The sequence below is a fragment of the Otolemur garnettii genome, unplaced genomic scaffold, assembly GCF_000181295.1.
Source record: "Otolemur garnettii isolate 467f Iridium unplaced genomic scaffold, OtoGar3 scaffold00085, whole genome shotgun sequence".
NCBI lineage: Eukaryota > Metazoa > Chordata > Mammalia > Primates > Galagidae > Otolemur > Otolemur garnettii.
In genome coordinates, this window is record NW_003852480.1 from 7,403,073 (window position 1) to 7,422,876 (window position 19,804).

The 19,804-nt window shown below is 37.5% G+C and overlaps 1 protein-coding gene and 1 non-coding gene across 2 annotated transcripts; both read left to right on the plus strand.

The window, feature by feature from the left end:
- Positions 1-342: 342 nt before the first annotated feature.
- TMA16 (translation machinery associated 16 homolog) lies at positions 343-13,208 on the plus strand. Its single transcript, XM_012808130.2, has 7 exons — positions 343-461; positions 4,442-4,554; positions 6,897-6,934; positions 8,364-8,448; positions 9,596-9,744; positions 11,444-11,486; positions 12,981-13,208. Exons 1-7 carry the CDS (start codon positions 372-374, stop codon positions 13,159-13,161), a joined length of 699 nt encoding a protein of 232 aa, XP_012663584.2. The 5' UTR covers positions 343-371; the 3' UTR covers positions 13,162-13,208.
- On the plus strand, positions 4,131-4,262 carry LOC111726904. Its single transcript, XR_002774569.1, has one exon. It is a non-coding gene; the product is annotated as a small nucleolar RNA SNORA42/SNORA80 family (small nucleolar RNA).
- Positions 13,209-19,804: the final 6,596 nt, after the last annotated feature.

Genomic DNA, 19,804 nt, shown 5'->3' on the forward strand with positions numbered 1-19,804 from the left:
CCCCCAGAGGGTACCTCTGCTCTAAAGAGGCTGCTGTCCCTGGAGTCACGCACAGGGACTGATAGCCACGCTCTGCTCTGGGGACCAGAACGCCGCTGGCCGGAAAAGAGGGACATCGGCGATCCAGGTTGAAATCCCGAACCTCGTACTCACAGGCAGGCCACGTTCGACCTCCCGCTGCAAGCTCCCTCCCTCCCACCGCTCCCACGGTCACACCGCGAGCGCAGACCGTTCACCTAGAGCTTGAAATCCAACGCGGACGGAAAAGATAAGGCCTCAGTTTCCGGGGACGTTTTAACGCATTGCACCGGCCCCTCCCTTTCCGGTAGGGTCGGCGCCGGCCTGTGCGGCCCCACGTGCGTAGGGCGGGGATGCCGGCGGTAGCTGCTGTCGCCGCGGTAGGTGAGATTGCCCCAGTCTGGAGAGCGGAGGTCTCCCGCGGCCGCGACGACTTCATCATGGTGGGCCCCTCCTGCTTCCCTGTACCCTCTCAGTTGGTTCCTTGGAGGGATCTTGTCGGGCGGACAGGCAGGCAGGCAGGCGGGGAGTGGTCTCAGGAGCGGGGCCAGGGGAGGAGGCAAAGTGAAAATATTGTGGAGCCGGGGCGCGGGTGCGGGCGAATCCGACAGATCTAGGACCCTTGGAGTTCCTGTCCCTGTGCTGACGTACTCACTTGCCGCCCCGCCACTCTGTCTCCTGCCCACCTTCTCCTTAGGCATTAGCCCCTCATGGGTGGGGGTGGCGGGGGCAGCTCGCATCTTTGCTTTCTTCTCTTGGACAAAACTGAGAGCGCTGGGCCCGCACACCTGTTCCACCCGTGAGGTCAGACTGGGCCCGGTCACTTCTTCCCTGGCGTCCGGTCATCGCCAGTTAGTGACCTGTTGCTGCCCCAAATCTTGTCTCTACGATCCTCTCACCCTCATTCCCGCTAGTGCCCAGACGCTGTTTTATTTTTATTAAAAATTGATACAAAAGTCTTCATAAACATTTACTTGTAAAGATAGGCTGTATAAGGAACTCCCCTTTACCCGTTAATGTAGTTTAAGAAGTAAAATACAACTTTTGAAAGCCTGTGTTCTGTCCGAACCTGTATCCTTGGGGAACCCCTCAGAGGTAACAGTATCTAAGTTTAATGTTTATAGTTACATTATTTTTCTTTATAGTTAACTACATATGTTTATATTCCAAAACAATATGTTGTTTCTTAAACAGGTTTTTTACATTGTTGTGTGATCTATGAGGAACTTAAAAGTTGGAGTGATGCACCTAGTTTTTTAAAGAGATGTTCATTATGTTTTTTAGTTGTTCTTTGGTATCTGTTTTAAAGAGATGTTCATGTTTTTCATCTATTTTAAAGAGATGTTCATATGTTTTTTACTTGTTCTTTGGTATCTGTTTCATAAGTTCTTTAGTTCTTTGGTATTGGTGTTGGTTTCCGAACCCCCTTGAATGCTTAAGTCCGCGGATATGGATGCTGGGGAATTCCCTTATATAAAGTGGAGTGGTTTTTGCATAAAACCCACAGACAACCTCCTGTATATTTTAAGTCATCTCTAGATTACTTACAATACCTAATACAACGTAAATGCTGTGTAAATAGTTGTTACCCATTATATATTCTTTTGAATTTGTATTGCTTTTATTGTGGCATTGTTATTTTTATTTGCCAAATGTTTTCTATCTGCAGTTGGTTGAATTTGGATGCAAAACCTACACATACAAAAGAGTGCTGGAAATAATATCAGTCTAAAACTGAAACACACAGCAAATGTTACAAAAAAATAAGTAACTAGTTCAGCTACACTTAAAATAAGTTAACTAGTTCAGCTAAACTTAGTAAACTAAAGGATGAATTATTATCAAGTGCTACTTTTTGTTTTGTTTTGTAACATAATATGCACTTTTTAAAATTTATTTTTATGGTTACATTTATTTTATGTTCAGCATTCTGAAGCCTAGGCTTGATTAGTAATAATTATTTTCTAAATCACTACTAAGTCTAATCCAAAAGTATATTTGGAATTACAGTAACTGACTTACAAATGAAATATCCTAGTTTAAATACCTAAGAAATTTGGAATTTATTTATCTAATATTTATATCTTAATACAGTTTTTTAAAGCTGTGTATGTGTCGGGGTGGTCATGGTAAATTGCCTCAAACAAGACTGCCTTTTTTTCTTGTTGTTTAATTATCATTGAAAAACGTCTCTTACAGGGACTGGGGCAGAGTTATTTTTCATCTACATGTTTGTTTGTTTATTCATTTCTTTATTTTTGAAACAGAGTCTTACTTTGTCTCCCTGAGTAGAGTGCCCTGGCGCCATAGTTCACAATAACCTCAAACTCATGGGCTCAAGTGATCCTCTTGTCTCCACTTCCCAAGTAGCTGAGACTACAGTTGCCTGCCACAACACCCAGCTATTTTTAGAGCCTGGGGTCTTACTCTTTCTCAGGCTGGTCTTGAACTCCTGACCTCAAGCCATCCATAGGCTTTGGCCTCCCAGTGTGCTCATCTAAATGCTTAGATCTCCTACTACACTGCTCCTTTTCAGTGCCAGCCCAAAAAGAAAATCTCTTTCCCTTTGGAGAAATTAACATAAATGGAAATACAGTAAACTTGTCAAACTGATTTGAGCTAAATTTTTTTTTTACTTATTACAAAAGACCCAGAACAAAGAGGGATAAAGATGAACGTGTGTTAGAATTCCAGTGGCTGGATGCCACTACCATGTTACAGTAGGGACAGAAGGGCAGGTACTTTTGATCTTGAGTTTGAAAAAATTGTGAGCTGTTTGGTGTGTGAAACAGATCATTTTTCAAAGTTCCTTTGTCCCAAAGTTAAAGGAAGTAAGCATTTAGATTTTTATCTTAGAATTTTTGCACAAAATTTGTTCAGGCAGTTCACCTTTATTTCTCTATTGCGTCCCATCTGAATATCCTTGATAGACTAGACTATACTTCTCTTTAACTATCTCTGGAGAGAGGCAGTCCTTTGCATCTTTCATTGATTGTATCTTTATTTCATTAAGATTTCAAATATGATATTCTAGTCTTTGATACATAGTAGAAGTAATTAAGTAATATGTTACTTAATAACATTAATTTTTATCTTAATGTTCCACGTAGATCTAAATAGTGTTGCATGTGAAGTGAGTTTGCACTACTAGACTTTTACTAGACTTATTGTCTATTTTAAAGACAATGCAATCTTTTCATAATTTATAAAAACAATTGCAATTCCAAATATCGTACTCTAACCTCTTACCTTTAAACTCTTCTTTCAGACTTTGGTTGGAACAGTCTGACTGAAGTTAAACAGAATTAAAACCTGTGTTTTTCCTGCATCTTATTTTAATGTTTTTCTTTTAATTGTCTATTTAAAGCACTGACTGTTTCTTCCCATTTTATAATTAAAAACTAATGGTATGGAAGATAATTGTTGTTCAGTTCAAATGGATTTTCAGTTTTCACTGTCATGTTGCAAAGAATATTTGATTAATGACATCCAAAGATATGCTACAGTAATGCAGGTACTTTTTGATGTTCGATCAGAGTCAATATTGAACTATATTATTTCATACTAGTTTTCTCACTTTAAGGACAGGGAGGATATTTGATTTGATTCCTAGATTTAAATGTTAATTTCCATATTAATTAGGTAGTAGGTTTATTTAGTAGCTTGAAAATTGAGAAATATTTGGGAAACTCCTTGTTTCTTAGATCTCAGATTACTTCCTCAGGGAGGCCTTTCCTGATTTTTCAAAGTTAGTCAGGAACATAACCTTTCTGGCCAGCACTTATTAAATTAGTTAATCATGTGATAACTAGATTATAAGCTCCATGAAGGCAAGTTTATGTCTGGTTTTGATCCTGGCATCTCAGGCTTATCCTACTACAATGTGTATATGGTGTATGCTCAGTAAGTTTTGTTTTTTTTTTTAATAATCTTAACTGTAACACACATTTTTAGCTATGAGTCTCATCTTTGCTTTGAAGATGGAATAGTTGAAGAGCTGAGTTTTATGATCCCTTCTGTGCCTTTCTTTATTCTCTAATGTTATGGGAGAGTAGTTCCAAATATCTCTGTATGACTATGAAAGCAAAGACTATTAAAATTGTTTAATAAATGCGTGGGTTTGTATTTCTGATAGGCCTATACGTGTGGGCCTGTCACAGAGCCCCATGCCAGAGCAAACTGGCCCCAAACCATTGCCTCGCCTCTACCTATAGGCTGCTGGCACTGAAGTGGGTCGTACAGTGAAAAAAAGAAAGAAAAAAAATTGTTTAATAAGTCTTGTTCCTCTCCTGACTTCTTGTCTAATATTTCTGGCTCGTTGCATTTCTCTTACATTAATTTTTTTTTAATTTATTTTTAAAGAAATTTGTTTGACTGGAGTCACTTATATATCCTACTCTCATTATGTTTTTGTATATTTTAGCCTAAAGTGCTAAAGGGAAAAAGTGCAGGACGGGAAAAAAAAATCATCCATCCATATAGTAGAAAAGCCGCTCAAATTACAAGAGAGGCCCACAAACAAGAGAAAAGGGAAAAGTAAGTATCTTTTCGTCTTTTATATTATGCATCTATCAGATTGGTAAAATGCCCTTAATTCATTTATCCTTCAGACGTAAATCTTCCCTTAATATACACCTGCTTTCTTCCTTTAGTAAATGTTTGAGTGTTATATGTGCTGAAGCTAAAACCAACTCTATACTTACAGAGCTTACCTAAAACAGATAAATAAATTAAAAGAGCAATGTGTGATGAATGTAATGAGGAAAATTAAAAAGCGCTGGAGGATTGAGAGCCAGAGAGATTTGTTTTGTATAGGCTGGTCATGGAAGGCTCTTCTGTCATTTGGGCAGTTGAAAGATGTGAGGGAGTGATTGATTATGCAGTGGGCATAGAGATTAAAGTGCCTAGTAGACGTATAAGGGGACATGTGGAATGGATATGTTTGGTAGTCAGAATAGGTTAGGGATGTAGACAGAAATGTGAGAGCCATCAGTACCCACATGGGGATTCAAGCTGGAAGACTGGATAGAATATCCTAATAGTTACCTCTAAATAGAGAAGAGAAGGAAGCCACGGCCTGAGATGAGAGGCCCTCTGCTGTTTAGGGGTTGGGAAAGGAGGATTCCCACAGGGGAGACTGAGAAGGAGAAAAAAGAAGATGGTGTTTCAGAGATTTCCTTGAAATCAAGTGAAGACCAAATAAAAATCATCATTTTGATTATTTTAGAATAGTTCCACTGTTTTAATTAGTAAGTGCATTTACATACTAGCTGATGGAAACCAACACTTTTATTATGTGATGATCCCTTGCCTAAGACAAAAGCCATATTTAGTAAAGCTTAGCTGTTTCACCAGATTACATAGCCCCCAAAGCCTGAAGTGTTATTATGTGACCATTTAAGAAAGTATTTGCCATCTCTTATTATTTTGAATAAAACTCCCGTGAACATTCATGTACAGGAGATTATGTGCACAAATGTTTTTATTTTTCTTTTGGTTCTTAGAACTGGAATTGGTAGGTCAAATGATAGATGTTTGTTTGGATTTATAAGAAATCAAGTTTAAAGAATTGCTCGGTCATATGGTTATGGTTATGTATATAAAAATTACTTTTTTCAAAGTGGTAGTAGCCTTTTATATTTTCACCAGAGTATTTGATTGGCTGCATATCCTCTCGAGCATGTACTTCCAGGTTTGTTTTCTTTTCTTTTTAACTTTAAGCCATCTAGTAGGTATGTAGTGGTATCTTAGGGTGGTTTAAGTTTTCATTTCTTGATGACTACAATGTAGAGCGTCTTCTTTGATGAAGAATCTGTTCAAATCTTTTTCGCTTTTTTGGTACTGAATTTTTTGTCTATTAGGTAGTAAGAACTGTTTGTTTATTCTGGTAATAAGTTCTTTGTTAGTTTTTTGTATTTTTTTATTATGAATACTTTTTCCCATTCTGTGGCTAAGATTTTTGTAAAAATAAAGGCTTTATTTTATTTCTCCAGTTTTTTAGTTGAGTAAAATGGGAGGTTTTTTTCTTATTACTCCATTACGCCATCTGTACTTGCCCTTTATACAAAGCCTTCTCCTTTAGCTAAGATTTTTCTTTTCCCATTCTCGTGTTCCCCATCCTCTTAATTCTGTTTTTTTAGAACTCTGAATAACATCTCCGAATGTTCAGGTCTCAGCATGAAAGTCACATGTCCTGGAAAACTTTCCCAAATCCTAAGAAGTTCTGTAGGTACTTTTTAAATGTGCTTTTGTGGCTTTGTATCATCTCCATGTTTTCATTGTCTTCCACATTTAAAGCTTTGTCAGGTACAGAGACAGTGGCTTACTTTGTTCATTGCCATATCCCTAGAGGCTGGTGTAAAGTCTGGCAAAGACTTGGTGTCCAAAAAACTTTTGAATGAATGAATAATTATTTAGACTGTCAGTAAGGCATTTATTACCTATAGTCTTTCTGACCACAGATGAGTTTTTACTCTTATTTTTAAATTTATGAAAAGCAATCATGCTATATTCTTAAAAAAATTTAAAAGACAAGCAGTAATGCATTTTACTCTTGCAGTCTTCTAGAAGGTGGGTATTACTCTTGTGCATAAATATTCAGCATATCATAAAACCACCCCAACAATTGTAATTTGGTCAAGCTTTCAGTTTTGTTTTTGAAAGTAGCTTGTTCTATAAGTTTTCTTTAATTATTGAAGAGGCAAAAAAAGTTTCTTACAACATTTTGTTCTGATCATTTATAGGTGAACCATGGAGTTCAATGATGATCCTGAGATTAAAGTTTTGGGGGGCAGTTCTTGTTGTTTTTGACAGATTTTTAATGCTTGCTTTAGAGATTTTCTGATGTGTGTATATATATATATATCTTTTCTTTCAAGATTGAAGAATGAAAAGGCCTTGCGTCTTAACCTTATTGGTAAGTGGGTTTACTTACTGAAATTCTGGCTAAAGTGTATGAATTTATGCCCTCTATCTATTTTTATTTTTATCTTTCTAATGAAGTACTGTGACTTTCTTGCCAAACTAAATTAAAATGAAACTGGAATAAACAATGTTAGTGATTTCTAGCTCGATTTTCCAGAAATTGTTTGCTTTATACCTACCTGCCCATCTACACACATGCGTCCAGTATTTATCTATCTGTCTATAAAGTTTAATTCTAACTCCCTGTCTGTGAGCATTAGGGAAAATTATAGCTTCAGTATTGTGGAGACAATTCATACTTAATGATATGGATACCTGTAATTTTAACTTTTATCTCAGCATTGAAATCTCTCAGGTTCAAATTTATTGTTAAGTTTTTACTGATGAGTTTTTTTTTTTTTTAATTGAGACAGAGTCTCACTTTGTTGCCCTCAGTAGAGTGCTATGACACCACAGCTCACAGCAACCTCCAGCTCTTGGGCTTAAGTGATTCTTTTGCCTCAGCCTCCTGAGTAGCTGGGACTACAGGCAACTACCACAATGCCCAGTTATTTTTTTGTTTTTAGCAGGCTGGGGCTGGGTTCGAACCCACCAGCCCTAGTGCATGTGGCCAGCGCCCTACCCACTGAGCTGTGGGCACCACCCTACTGACAAGTTGTAAGATTTTAAAATACCATTAGGCTTTATTGTTCAAATTAATTTGAACCCTCATTTCTAATGCTTCATCAGGTAATAGGAAAGTATTTTAAATGAGGTTATCAGTATTCTGAGAATGGCTATTTTTTATCTATAATATTGAGATATTTAACTGAAAGTGACCCTGGTGGTCAGATTTACTTGTAAGAGTAGCCTGTGTTGGCTCTTGGATAGTATGTGTCAGTCACTCTTTTCACACTATCTAGCAGCTCTGTGTGTGTAAATACTTACCAACTTTGGGGCCCTGCACAGTTTACTTAGCTTCTTTCATCTGTAAAGGGGAATATAATAGTGCACATTTTCATAGGAGCATAAAGCTGTTTTTGTAGTGTTTGTGGCTTTTTAAATGTTCAACACATATAATTTTTCATCATTTATATTTTATTATTTTAGATAAATTATGTCCTTTGCTTTTTAAATACTTAGAACTTCATGTTCTATTATAGTATTCTTTTTTCTTTTTTTTTTTGTTAATCTATATTGGCTGAGAAGTTTTTACAAAAGAACATCTCTCCCAATTCTGTCTCATTTCTAAATTAAAATGTGATAGTTTAATTTCTGATAGACTGTTTAATTAGCTTTGAGCCCACGTAAGATTTTATATTTAACATTGAAATAAATTTTGGTTCTGTTTTAAACACATCAGTGTTGAGATTGTAATAAACACCTCTCTGCTCAACTGATGGCTTATGTTGCTAAACTATTTTGATACTTCTTATTCATAGGTGAAAAACTTCAGTGGTTTCAAAATCATCTTGATCCCCAAAAAGTGAGATATTCAAAGAAAGATGCTTGTGAATTAATTGAAAGGTAAACCCTGGGTGAAATTATGAACAGTCAGAAAAGGTAATTCTCCAACCTGATTCTTTAAGAGATTTGCAGAGGAGCAAATGGGCTCAGTTATCAGAAAGACTTTAGACTTATATGCTGGCAGAGCCACTTCAGTAGGTTTGAGCCTCAGAGTATTAACCCAGTTTCTTTGGATCAGGAAAGACTTCCTAGAGAAATAGCCAAACTTTGGATATTGGCACATGAAGGATGAGGATTAGCAGATCCAGGTAAGATCATTTGAAATGTATCTAGTCAGAGGAATATTTAAAAGTCCCTAACAGGAGAGCAAAGAAAACATACCTAATAATGTGCCAGACATTTAGTGTGACCGAAATAACAAGTTCAGGAAAGAAAGTATAGCAGGTTCAGTAAGCGACAGCCAGCACCTAAAAGACTTCAGCTATCAATCTCGGAGTTTGGACCTTATCTAAGGAGGTTAGGAACCACAGGACGCTTTTATAGCAAGCTCCTGAGATGATGATATTTACACTTTAGAAAGGTCACAGTTGTGAGAATGAGGAAAATGTTCTGAGGGAGACATGGCTCTAGCCAGGAGACCACTGAGAGGCTGATGCTGAAATCTAGGCAGGAGGTGATGGTGGCCTCTGCTGGGTTAGGTGTAGGGTGGTGAAGAGAGAGGAACAGTTCCAGAGATACTGAGAAGGCAGAGGTCTCTGTCTAGTGCAAGTTTAGGTGGGGAGTGAAGGAGGGAGAGGAGGCCAGGAGTGTGCCTAATTTCTCACTTGGGCAACTGGATGACTGGTCCTATTTCCTGAGATGGGGAGCCTAAGGGATAGAGTAATTTGATGGGGGAGGTTGGGGACAGGGTGGTGACAGTTTTGGTTTTGGTGGGCTGAGGATGAAGCTGCTAAATGTCTAAATGGAGATAGATGTTCAGTAAGTGGCTGGACATGAGGGTTTGTGGTTCAGCAGACCCTTGGTAGCAGGCTGTGATTTAGCTGGTGAAATTGAGGAAGTGGAACAGTTATACAGAGAAGGGTGCAGAATTTTGAGAACCCAAAACATAAACATTAAAGAACAGGTGAAGACTGGGGATTAGATTTCCATGAATTTATCTAAGCCAAATAGCTGAGACTTTGCAACTCATCGTTTTCTTATTTTTCAGGTATTTAAATCGATTCAGCAATGAGCTGGAGCAGATCGAGTTACATAACAGCATCAGAGACAGGCAGGGAAGGCGGCACTACTCCCGGGAGACAGTCATCAAGCAGACGATGGAGCGTGAGCGGCAGCAGTATGAAGGTTATGGCCTTGGTGTGTTCTCCGTGATTTTTTTTTTTCTTTTAAAAATACATAGTATCAGATTTGTAATTCATTTCAAAGGTTTTATTTTATTTGTTCTATTAATTTAGCTTGATTTCTAACTTTGATTTCTTTTTCTGAGTGTTTAGAGTACTTTTGGATTCATTTTTTTCCCTGTGCATTCCCAACAAAGCTATCGTTGTGACAATGATGTTGTACCTTTCTATGGTGACAGTAATTGTCACCCTACTACCACCTTTGTAGTTTAGGCCACCATCTTCTCAGTTGTGCCTTTATAATAGCCTCTCAGTTGGTCTGTGCCTTGAGTCTTCCCCCTTCACTTCACTTCAACATGTAGTAGCCACATGTAGTTCAACATGTACTGCCACATTAACTGGCAGTAATTAACAGAGCACGTCCATGCAAGCATTTGCTGATGGAGCCAGTACTGGTGCCCAGATCCACTGTTCTTACAAGTCTGCCCAGAATCAAGGTGTCTCATGAATGGACTCCAACTAGTTTACAGGTATCTGGGATTCTGTGAGGAGGTTGTCACCAAATTTTGTTTTGATAAACTGAGAAGACGGACATGACCACCTACCTATCTTCTATTTCCTGGTGGTATAACTATTTTTCACTCCATTTATCAAAATTCTTTTTAAAAAACTTTTGTATTTAATTTACATGTTTTAATACCTAGCCCTTTACAATTTTATTTTCTGAAACTATTATAAAAGTCAGTAGGCAGTGTATCAGATATGTTTGTTTATCTTCATTACTTGACACTAAATATTGTCTTGCATTGGTTAGACTCTTTGCCAGTTTCAGTTATTGTACGTGCCTCTTATGTTTCACCAATTTAAGTGTGATCATGTGTATTAGTTTATGATGAACTTTCTAATCATGGTAAGGAACTGCCATACACGGTGTTTATTAAAAATGGGTTTAAATTGTATTGAACTTTATTGAGTACAGATTGATTGTAGTATTTAAATTTTTTTCACATTTTGAATAATGTGCTTTTTTAACATTAAATAATCCATGCATTCCTCAGATAATTCTACTTGCCAAGGTAAAGTATGTGTTTGAAAAAATTGTTATTTTTTACCAAGAAAATATAATAACACAATCTGGCATGTTATTTGAGGAGCTTAATAGTTAGATTTTGCTGGTTCCTTTTTTTTTGAAACAGAGTTTCAGTGTATGGCCCTAGTAGAGTGTTGTGGCGTCCCAGTTCATAGCAACCTCAGCCTTTTGGGCTTAAGCATTCTCATGCCTCAGCCTCCCGAGTAGCTGGGACTGTAGCGCGCGCCACAATGCCCGGCTATTTTTTTTTTTGTAGTTGTCATTGCTGTTTGGCAGGCCCAGGCCGGGTTCGAACCTACCAGCCCCAGTGTATATGACCAGTGCTCTAGCTGCTGAGCGACAGGTGTTGAGCCTGCTGGTTACTTTTTACAATTAAAAAGGACAGCATTTATTTTATAATAAATTTTATTTCATAGATTCTATGTTAGAATTTATTAACCTTTTTCTTAAATCTTCTTAAACTAAGCCCTTTATGAGCTTGCCAAACTAATACGAAATGCTTTAAAATTCTGTTTTCTTTTGGCTATTCTTGCTGTCAGTTATTATTATATCTGAAATAATAAATGAAGAAACTATAAAATTATTAGAACATTGCCTAATGGATACAAATTATTTTCTTTTCCAGAAATTCCAGACATTCTGGATGCGAGTAATCTGAGAACTTTGAGGTGAGGTTGTCTCTTTTGTTGTTTCCTTGTAGCCCTGTGTAAAATACCTGAGACATGAACCGTCTTCTCTTTTGAGTCCAGACATCAGAAAACTACAGGAAAATCAGAGGTTTCTTCTTCTAATCTTTTCTCTTGTATCAGACCTGAATTTTCTGAAGTTTGTCTGTTCAGCACACCTAATAAGGACTTGAAATGCTAATGACATGGTATACTTCTGTTTTTCAGAATAGTCAAAGTACTTTAGTATAATATTCTAGAGAACTTGATCTCACTTTTCTTCCCTAGTTCTTTTTTTTTTTTTTAAAGACAGAGCCTCACTTTGTCACCCTTGGTAGAGTGCTGTGGCATCATAGCTCACAGCAACCTCGAACTCCTGGGCTCAAGTGATCCTCTTGCCTCAGTTTTTTCTATTTTTAGTAGAGAAGGGGTCTTGCTGTTGCTCAGGTAAGCAATCCACCCACCTTGGCCTCCCAGAGTGTTGGGATTACAGGCATAAGCCACCGCACCAGGCGCCTAGTTCTTATTTTTGTTAACAGTAATAGACTTGCCAGCTCAGAGGGGTATCCTCAGACTACTGTGGAGCACCCTCTTTTGGAAAGAATATTGTTAATGGGAAGCGGTATCAGGGAAAGGAACGGTGTGGTCCAGGGGTCTTGCTAATTGTACTGTGGTATCTGACCAGGGAGACCACTGAGTAGGACTTCAGTTTTTTAGTTTTCAAACACAAGTTCTGTTTTATTAATTGTTTTGGTCTTAACTAGACCGCATTGGTGGGTCTGAAATTTAAGTTAATTGAGATTAGATAAAGTTAATCCAGTCATCTTCTATACTTCTGATTTCATAGAAACTAAATTAGCTCTAATAGAATTCATCTGCCATATTTACGATGCAGTTTATTAGCACATGTTTAGCATGTACTTGTAATTTAAGTACGTGGAGTTTAAGATTCTTTTTGTACCCTAAATAAAGTATTGCTTCTAGAGTTCTTAATTGTCATAGAAAATACAGAACTCGAAAAACTGAAAATTTTCCCTTATAAGAATAAAAGTTGCTTGATTACTGAAATGTAATTGTGATGTGCCACTGTGTGTGCAGAGGATGAGCTTTTGTATATTTTGGAGATTTGCTGGGTATAACATAGTTTTGGCTTTAGAGATTCTTGATCCATATAGCCAATGAGGGGAGATGCTCAATTAGGGAAGGTAAAAGAGTCTAACAGAGCTTCCTTTCCTAGGATTTTCCTGTTTTGCTTTTGCGGTTTTTAATTTGTGAGATTTTGCTACTGAAGCTTAATGAGAAAATGTAATAAGTTTGGAAAAAGAAGCCTCAGTCCTTGTGATGTTGGTTTTTCCCCTGGGGAACTTACATTTCTAGTGTGTTTGAATCTGCTATAAACTTGTAACTTTCTTCCACTTTCACATTTTTAAAAATTAACTCTCTTTTGCTTTCGTGCCTCAAATCCTACCAATACTCTATACTCTTTCCTTTTTCCAGGGAATGGAATTTTGATCTAAAGAAACTGCCAAACATTAAAATGAGAAAAATTTGTGCTAATGATGCACTTCCCAAGAAGTGTAAGAGAAAAACTATTATAACTGCAGGCGAAGATTTGGGGGATCTGGAAATAAAAGATGAATCAAGCGACTCTGATGAGGAAATGACTGCAGTGGACTAATTGCCTTGACTTGAATTGAAAATAGATAATTTGAGACTTTCAACTTACACTCATTGATTATTTATTATACATGCTTGTCCAGATACAAGAGTTTGCTGTTTAACTCATTCTCTTACTTGATGAGAGTCCCATTTGCTGTTTCAAAAATGGTGTTAGGATTTTTATTTAAAAATGAAGTTGTTGGGGCCGCGCCTGTGGCTCAAAGGAGTAGGGCGTTGGCCCCAAATGCCGGAGGTGGCAGGTTCAAACCCAGCCCTGGCCAAAAACTGCAAAAAAAAAAAAAAAAAAAAAAAGAAGATTGCTTTTCATTTATATTAAATTGCTAACTTATAAGTGATTTCCAAAAACTATTTAATTTGAATTTTGGGAGGGGGGAGCACTATGAGGACAAAAAATGTTTTAATTTTTTCCCTCATGTGCATTTAGGATTATGTAATCTGACATTTGGGGAAATGGACAGTAACCTGTTATCTGAAAGTTTCCTGTGGATCCTTCTTGAGCAATGATGATAACAAAATAGTCTTTCAGTAATTATGTCACAGTGATTCTCCTCTTAAACATTAAGCCTATTTTCTTTTATTATAAAATAAAGGAAATTATATACTTTGGAATTTGTATACACTGATGGATTGTACACTATTACTTTCTGAGCCAGAGTTAAATGGTAAGAAAGTGAACAGTGATATTGTTATATTGATCTCTTTCACTTAATCTCTTACATTTTGACAAAGGGATAAATAATTTCGGGTTAACTCCTTTTGATTGTATATTATTTTCTGCTTTCTTACTGTGCAAAGTGATGTGTTTTATTTGTGAAGATAGAACTAAAGATTAGAGAATCAGTGTTTTTAATTGTGTTATATTTTTCTTCCAAGAGATAGATTGACATTTACCGCAATATTTTGAGTATCATGAAAAATATAGACATTGTAGAATTGTGTTCTTTGCAGAACTTGTTAAATGCAAGTATCCTTTAGTCTCCTTTTTAAAGGACACAATGCAAGTCAGTTTTGAGAATTTTCAAGAAAACAGTAATGTTGTATGAGATTTACCAGATATAATTACATCTTGTTAACAGCTTACTTAAAATGTACTATTTTATTTTTGAAAATTAAAAATAAAATTTATTTCCATAATTTTACTTCTTAGAGTTCTAGTCATTTCATTTCAGTGATTTGCCTAATGCTGATCGGCTTTAGTGATCTGTGTACAATATGGTTTGTGATGATGTGATAAGTTAGGATCTCTTTAGGCACTGGGGAGTTTCTTTCTTTCTTGTTCATGGTTAGCCTTAAAATGGCTGTAAAAACTGAGTCACAAGTAATAGTAAAGAGAATAAGAACTGGTTTTTCTGGACTGATACTTAAAAGCCTGTACTGTAACAGGTATAACTTGTGAAAATGACTGATTGTCCTTCCCCGCTGACATTTATTCCTAGATTCCCCTGTGCTGTCAAAGCAAAAAGTATAACAAGCCACACTGTTGGGAACCAGAACAGATAAATACTTGCTGAATGAATGGATTTATTTTATTCTTTAGTGCCATAATAATCAAAGTCATGTTACTCCTAGGTAGACCAAAGTAGCTGAAGAGAGAACTTGGCTATGGAGCAGATGTTTTATAATTATACCCTTAATCTTCATCTGGGCTCCCCTCTTCTAGCCCACTTTTTAATGAGTAGCATATTTTTGTAAGATAGTTTCTGTAGTCCATGACTGTGGAACAAAGTAAGGGAAAGTTAGGGTTTTGGTACTTCTGTTAAACTACAGTCACTGCATTAAGTGTTGCAGGCCAAACGTAGTTTCTGGTGCATTTGTGTGTGTGTGTGTGGGGGGGGGGCGGCTGTGTTTTAAAAATGTAAAAACCATTCTTAGTCCACAGCTATACAAAGTAGTCCACAGGGGGCAGGATTGACTTGCTGACCCCTGGTATAAACCAGTAGACATTGGTTAATGACACATTGCTAAGTAACTGATGTCTGGTCTTTCTTACTAATTTTCTGGTTGCTTCCTTGCCTTTCTGACAGGTATCCCTCAAGTAGAAGCCTTTTCTGCTTTTGCATCCCATGTGCTTCAGGGACAGGTGCATAGATGTCCCATTTCTATTGCTGCTTCAGAATAATTTCTCCCTTAGGCCTTGAAGTTCTATCTTTATCTCCTTTTCCTTATTAGCTTACCTCTCACAGGAACATTCTGCCCGTTCATTGAATACTTTAGCTGGTGGTTTAGTTTTCTCTGTAGCAGTCACTCTAGTGATTTCTGTGTGGATAACAATGACGTGCGAATTTCCCAGCCTCTGTCTCCTTCCCATCACAGGCCTCCCAGTGGTCACCTGGATCCTTAGCAGCAGAAACTTTCTGTAGATTTGATTTTGAGAATTCCACCCTCCATTCACGACCTGCTGTCCATCTCCTTTGCTGAGGTTTTAGACTTTGACTTTACTTGTTATACATCATCATCTGTCTCCCGTCCTCACGTTGTGTCTTGTTCAGCTCGGCTTGGACTCACAGCTGCTTGCTTGCGCACGTCCCCACTTTGCCGCAGCCGTAGTCGTTGCCTGCTTCCTTCACGCCCTTTCCCAAGCAGCTCCGCGTAGCTGACAGCACACAGAGGGTTTCTGTCCGTGTTAGCAGCTCTGAAGTGCAGTCCCAGTACCGTTCAGCAGTCTTACTCTGCTTTCAGATAATCGTTTTACTGCTTTTTCATATTTTCTGCTTTGACTTGGATAGTAGCCTCCTCAATGTTCAACTGCTGGCTTTTTACACATTTTTCAGAATTTTCATTCTCTTCATTCATTTTTTATTTCAGAAAATAAAAACGCATTTGATTTTGATTTAATGGATACAATATCATTTTCTCCTTTCACAGGTGAATGTGATGGTTCCTGCTCCCTATTGTCTTCTCGGTAACTGTGATTCTCCCCTCAACTTCTCACCTTTCTCAAGTCAGAAATCTGCCTATAAACTCTTCTTGATCCTTCACATTCTCTCTTCTATGGCCTCCCCCGGACTAATTAACGAGTATTTCTGGATCTGCTTCCACAATGAAAGTCACAACCCTCCATATTGAACCATCTCGACTTTCCACCCTTCCCTGAGCGCCATGTCTTGCCCATCCTGGGTACTGGCCTTCCTGCCACCCTTCTCGCTCCTCTTGCCAACACCCTGATAACCTTCTGTGTATCCACTTAGTCCGTTTTGCTACAGCTGACCTGAGCCTTGGAAGAATGTTTTGTGATCTTCCTGGAACATGAAGGCATGAAGGATGCCATTTTCCTCCTCCTCTTTCAGGGAGGGTACATTGAGTTTGTCATTACCTCCCGGGTTCTGCTGAATTAGGAGACTGCACCTCAAGTCCCTTTAGGCCAGGGCATAGCTACCATACTTAGATGCAACATGAAGTTGGCATCTCTGGGACAGGGGGCCCTACCCCTACTGTGTGGCATTATGTCATCTGGCCCCTTTTGTGCTACTGTGGGACAAGACATACGGGGAGGCAGAACCTTTATATTTGTCGTCTATGTGAATATAGTTGACCCTTCATATTCAAGGGTTCCATGTACTTGGATTCAGCCAAACATAGATGGAAAATACTTAGAAAGAAAGCTGCACTTATACTTTCTTGTCATTCTCTAAACAATACAGTCTGCAGCACTTACAGTGTATTAGGTATTGTAAGTAAAGTTGAGATGATTTAAAGTGTACGCGAGGATATGTCTAGGTTATAAGCTAATATTATGCCATTTTATATTGGGGACTTGGGCATCAGTGGATTTGGGTATCCACGGGAGGTCTTGGAATGAACCCGCCATGGACACCTGTCATCTGGAGGCATGACAGTAATGCCTGATTCTAAGAAGGCTTATTTCTTGACTGGCTGAATCTGTCAGCCTCATGCGACATTTTCTATTCAGGCCTTTGGTGTCAGCCTGCATTGCCATTCCCCTGAATTTTTGTGAGGAGACCCATTGTTCATTCTCTCATCCTTAGGTCTGAGCTTAAAAGTCACTTCTCTAAAATATCTCCACCCTTACACCCTGGCTGATCTTGGTAATCTCTCTAACAGTGTCTAGGATCACTAATGGAATGCAGAATGATAGTGATTAGTGATCTAGGAGTGTTTACTATACTTTTGGGTGGTGGAAGAAAGTAATAAGTTCAGATAATTCAATTTGGGCAGATAAATGAGCTCACATAATTAGCAGACTAGTAGAAAAACCTGTAGGTACCCTAGGTGAGGGATCTAGGGTGCCACTAGGCGAGGCATCTAGGGTGCCACTAGGCCACCCTAATTTTATTTCATTTGCTATCACCAAATCTCTTAGAAATAGATTCCACTGTTTTTCTTTTAATGTTTGTTATCCATGCAATTCATTCTCTGATTCCACTCACCTCAGAGTAGAAAAATGATGTTATGTTATTATTTTTCTATATACAAGCCTTATCAAGAAAATCTTTTTTAAGAATACATGGTGATTTTTCTTAAACTTTTTAAAATAGGTTTTGAAAGTATGCATAGATTGTTTTCATTGGTTTCTTTCTGTAACACATCTTACTATTTGCAGTGGTCACGGGTTAGTCCATGGATGTTTGCATTAAAATATAGTCAGACCTTTGTAAAATCTTAAATCAAAACTTCACGTGTGTTTGAATGTTTCTCATACAAATCTGCAGGATTCTCAGTCTGTTAGGCAAAAAGTATAGAAACCACAGCCAAGGTTTGGGTCACTGATTTAATAAACAAAGTCTTTCACAGGTAATTTTTTCTTAATTTGTCTTAGCACACATTATTCACAAAACAGTAAATCGTTAATGCAAGAGAATTAGATAAAACCAAAGAAGTACAAATGTCCAATTTCAAAAATTGCACACAGTTAAAATAATTTTTCCCTCTTTGTTTTAATGCAGTATTCAATTTCAAAATGGGCTTTTCTTCAATGTAGAGGAAACACTGCAGCCCAAAATAACAGTACTTCCTTTCTCTGTACTGATATGTAAAATAGCACCTTTGGGCTGATCGGAGGAAAGAAAAAAGGTTTTCATCTTTCTTAATTAACGTATTATATAACAACTATAATGATGACGATGATAACTTTTAAAAGCTCTACTTTGTTCTAAAATACTCATTTTCAAGGCAAGGAAAGGTAAACTAGGTGGGACAGATGGAATAATAATGTTCCCACTTCAGAGACAAGACCCTTATCATTTCTCTTAATGATGTCATTGCTCTAATGAGCTAACTTTTCCACCAAGGAATAGATGTTTTAAAGGCGACCTGCCCAATGACCTTTTGTAAAACGAGGTAAAATACACCTATGAGGCCATCTCTATGGGACTTAGTTAAGAGCAGCTCAGTGGGCAGTTGAATGCTGGGGCATCCCAAAGACTTCACTGTATACAGGTATCTCTTCCTTCACTGTGTGTATTGCTGTGTCCCAGGCTGTTGGGATCACTTGTTTTTCATTCTTGTTTTGTTGTTTACATAAGCTTAATTGCCCTTTGGGCTCAAAGTGGAATTTCATTCTTTTAACCTCTAATCCAATGCAATAAAACAGATAGTTCTTTAGTTAAAAAATTAATAGCATTAACACCTGTGGTTTATGGTATTGATAGTATCACAGATTCATGATTATTATTAAGAAGCCAAAGTTTTGAACCGAACTGTAAGTTCATTCTTCCATTTTCATCCTTTTGTTTTAATTCCACTTTTATTTCTTACATGAGCAGGTAAACATGTCTCAAAATATTGCCCTTCCGTAGAGCAGTTTTGCTTTGGAGGGGTACGCATCTATCCAGTCCACAAAAAGCACTATCTCAAAGCTGAATCTATTCATTGTTTGAAAAGGCAAATACTCCATTGCCACACAGATGTAAAAAGAAAATAATCAACATTGGGTTTTAAATGCATGTAGTTATTTGATGTTTGAATCATAAACATCCATCATGGGGAAGCTTTTTAAAGACTGAAATTTAGAATTTCAGGGTTTAAAAGGTCAGAAGAACAGCAAGATAAAATGTTGACTTTTAACCTACCAGGGAGCTGTATTATTTTTTTCATTGCAATAACATCAAAGCCCACTAATGTTAATTTGGAAAACTTAATGTAGTTTTAAAACCCCATGCCATCTTTTGTCTTTAATATAGTAATGCCTATCTTTGCTTTCCATTTTAGAAATGTTTTCTTAGTGTTAAGTGTAGCTCTTAATAAATGAGGCTTTATTTTAGCCAATCATCTCCAGCTGTGACCTAAGCTCTGCACTTACCTATCTTGCTTAGCTTTGTATAGAATTGAAATGGTATTTTCCACAGTAATTAAGGTAAATCATCCCTTTTACTTCCAGAGCAAACAAAAGAGAAATTGCCATTTCTTTGCTGGCAAATTTTGGGGGGCAGATCCCCCCCCCGAGGAATATTTGTAAACAGCACATTGCCCATTGCTAAACCACAGGGAAAATGGAGTAATAAAAAGCTTAGAAAAATTAACAGGAAAATGGTGGCAAGGTTAATCTCTTGGGTGTGGTGTCATGTTTAAATCACTCAAAGCTTTATTATCCATAAATGTTATCTGAAATCTTTAAAACAGAAATTTAAAAGGAATTTACTACAAAGTATGATTTGTTTAAGGTTCATACATTTTTTTTAAAC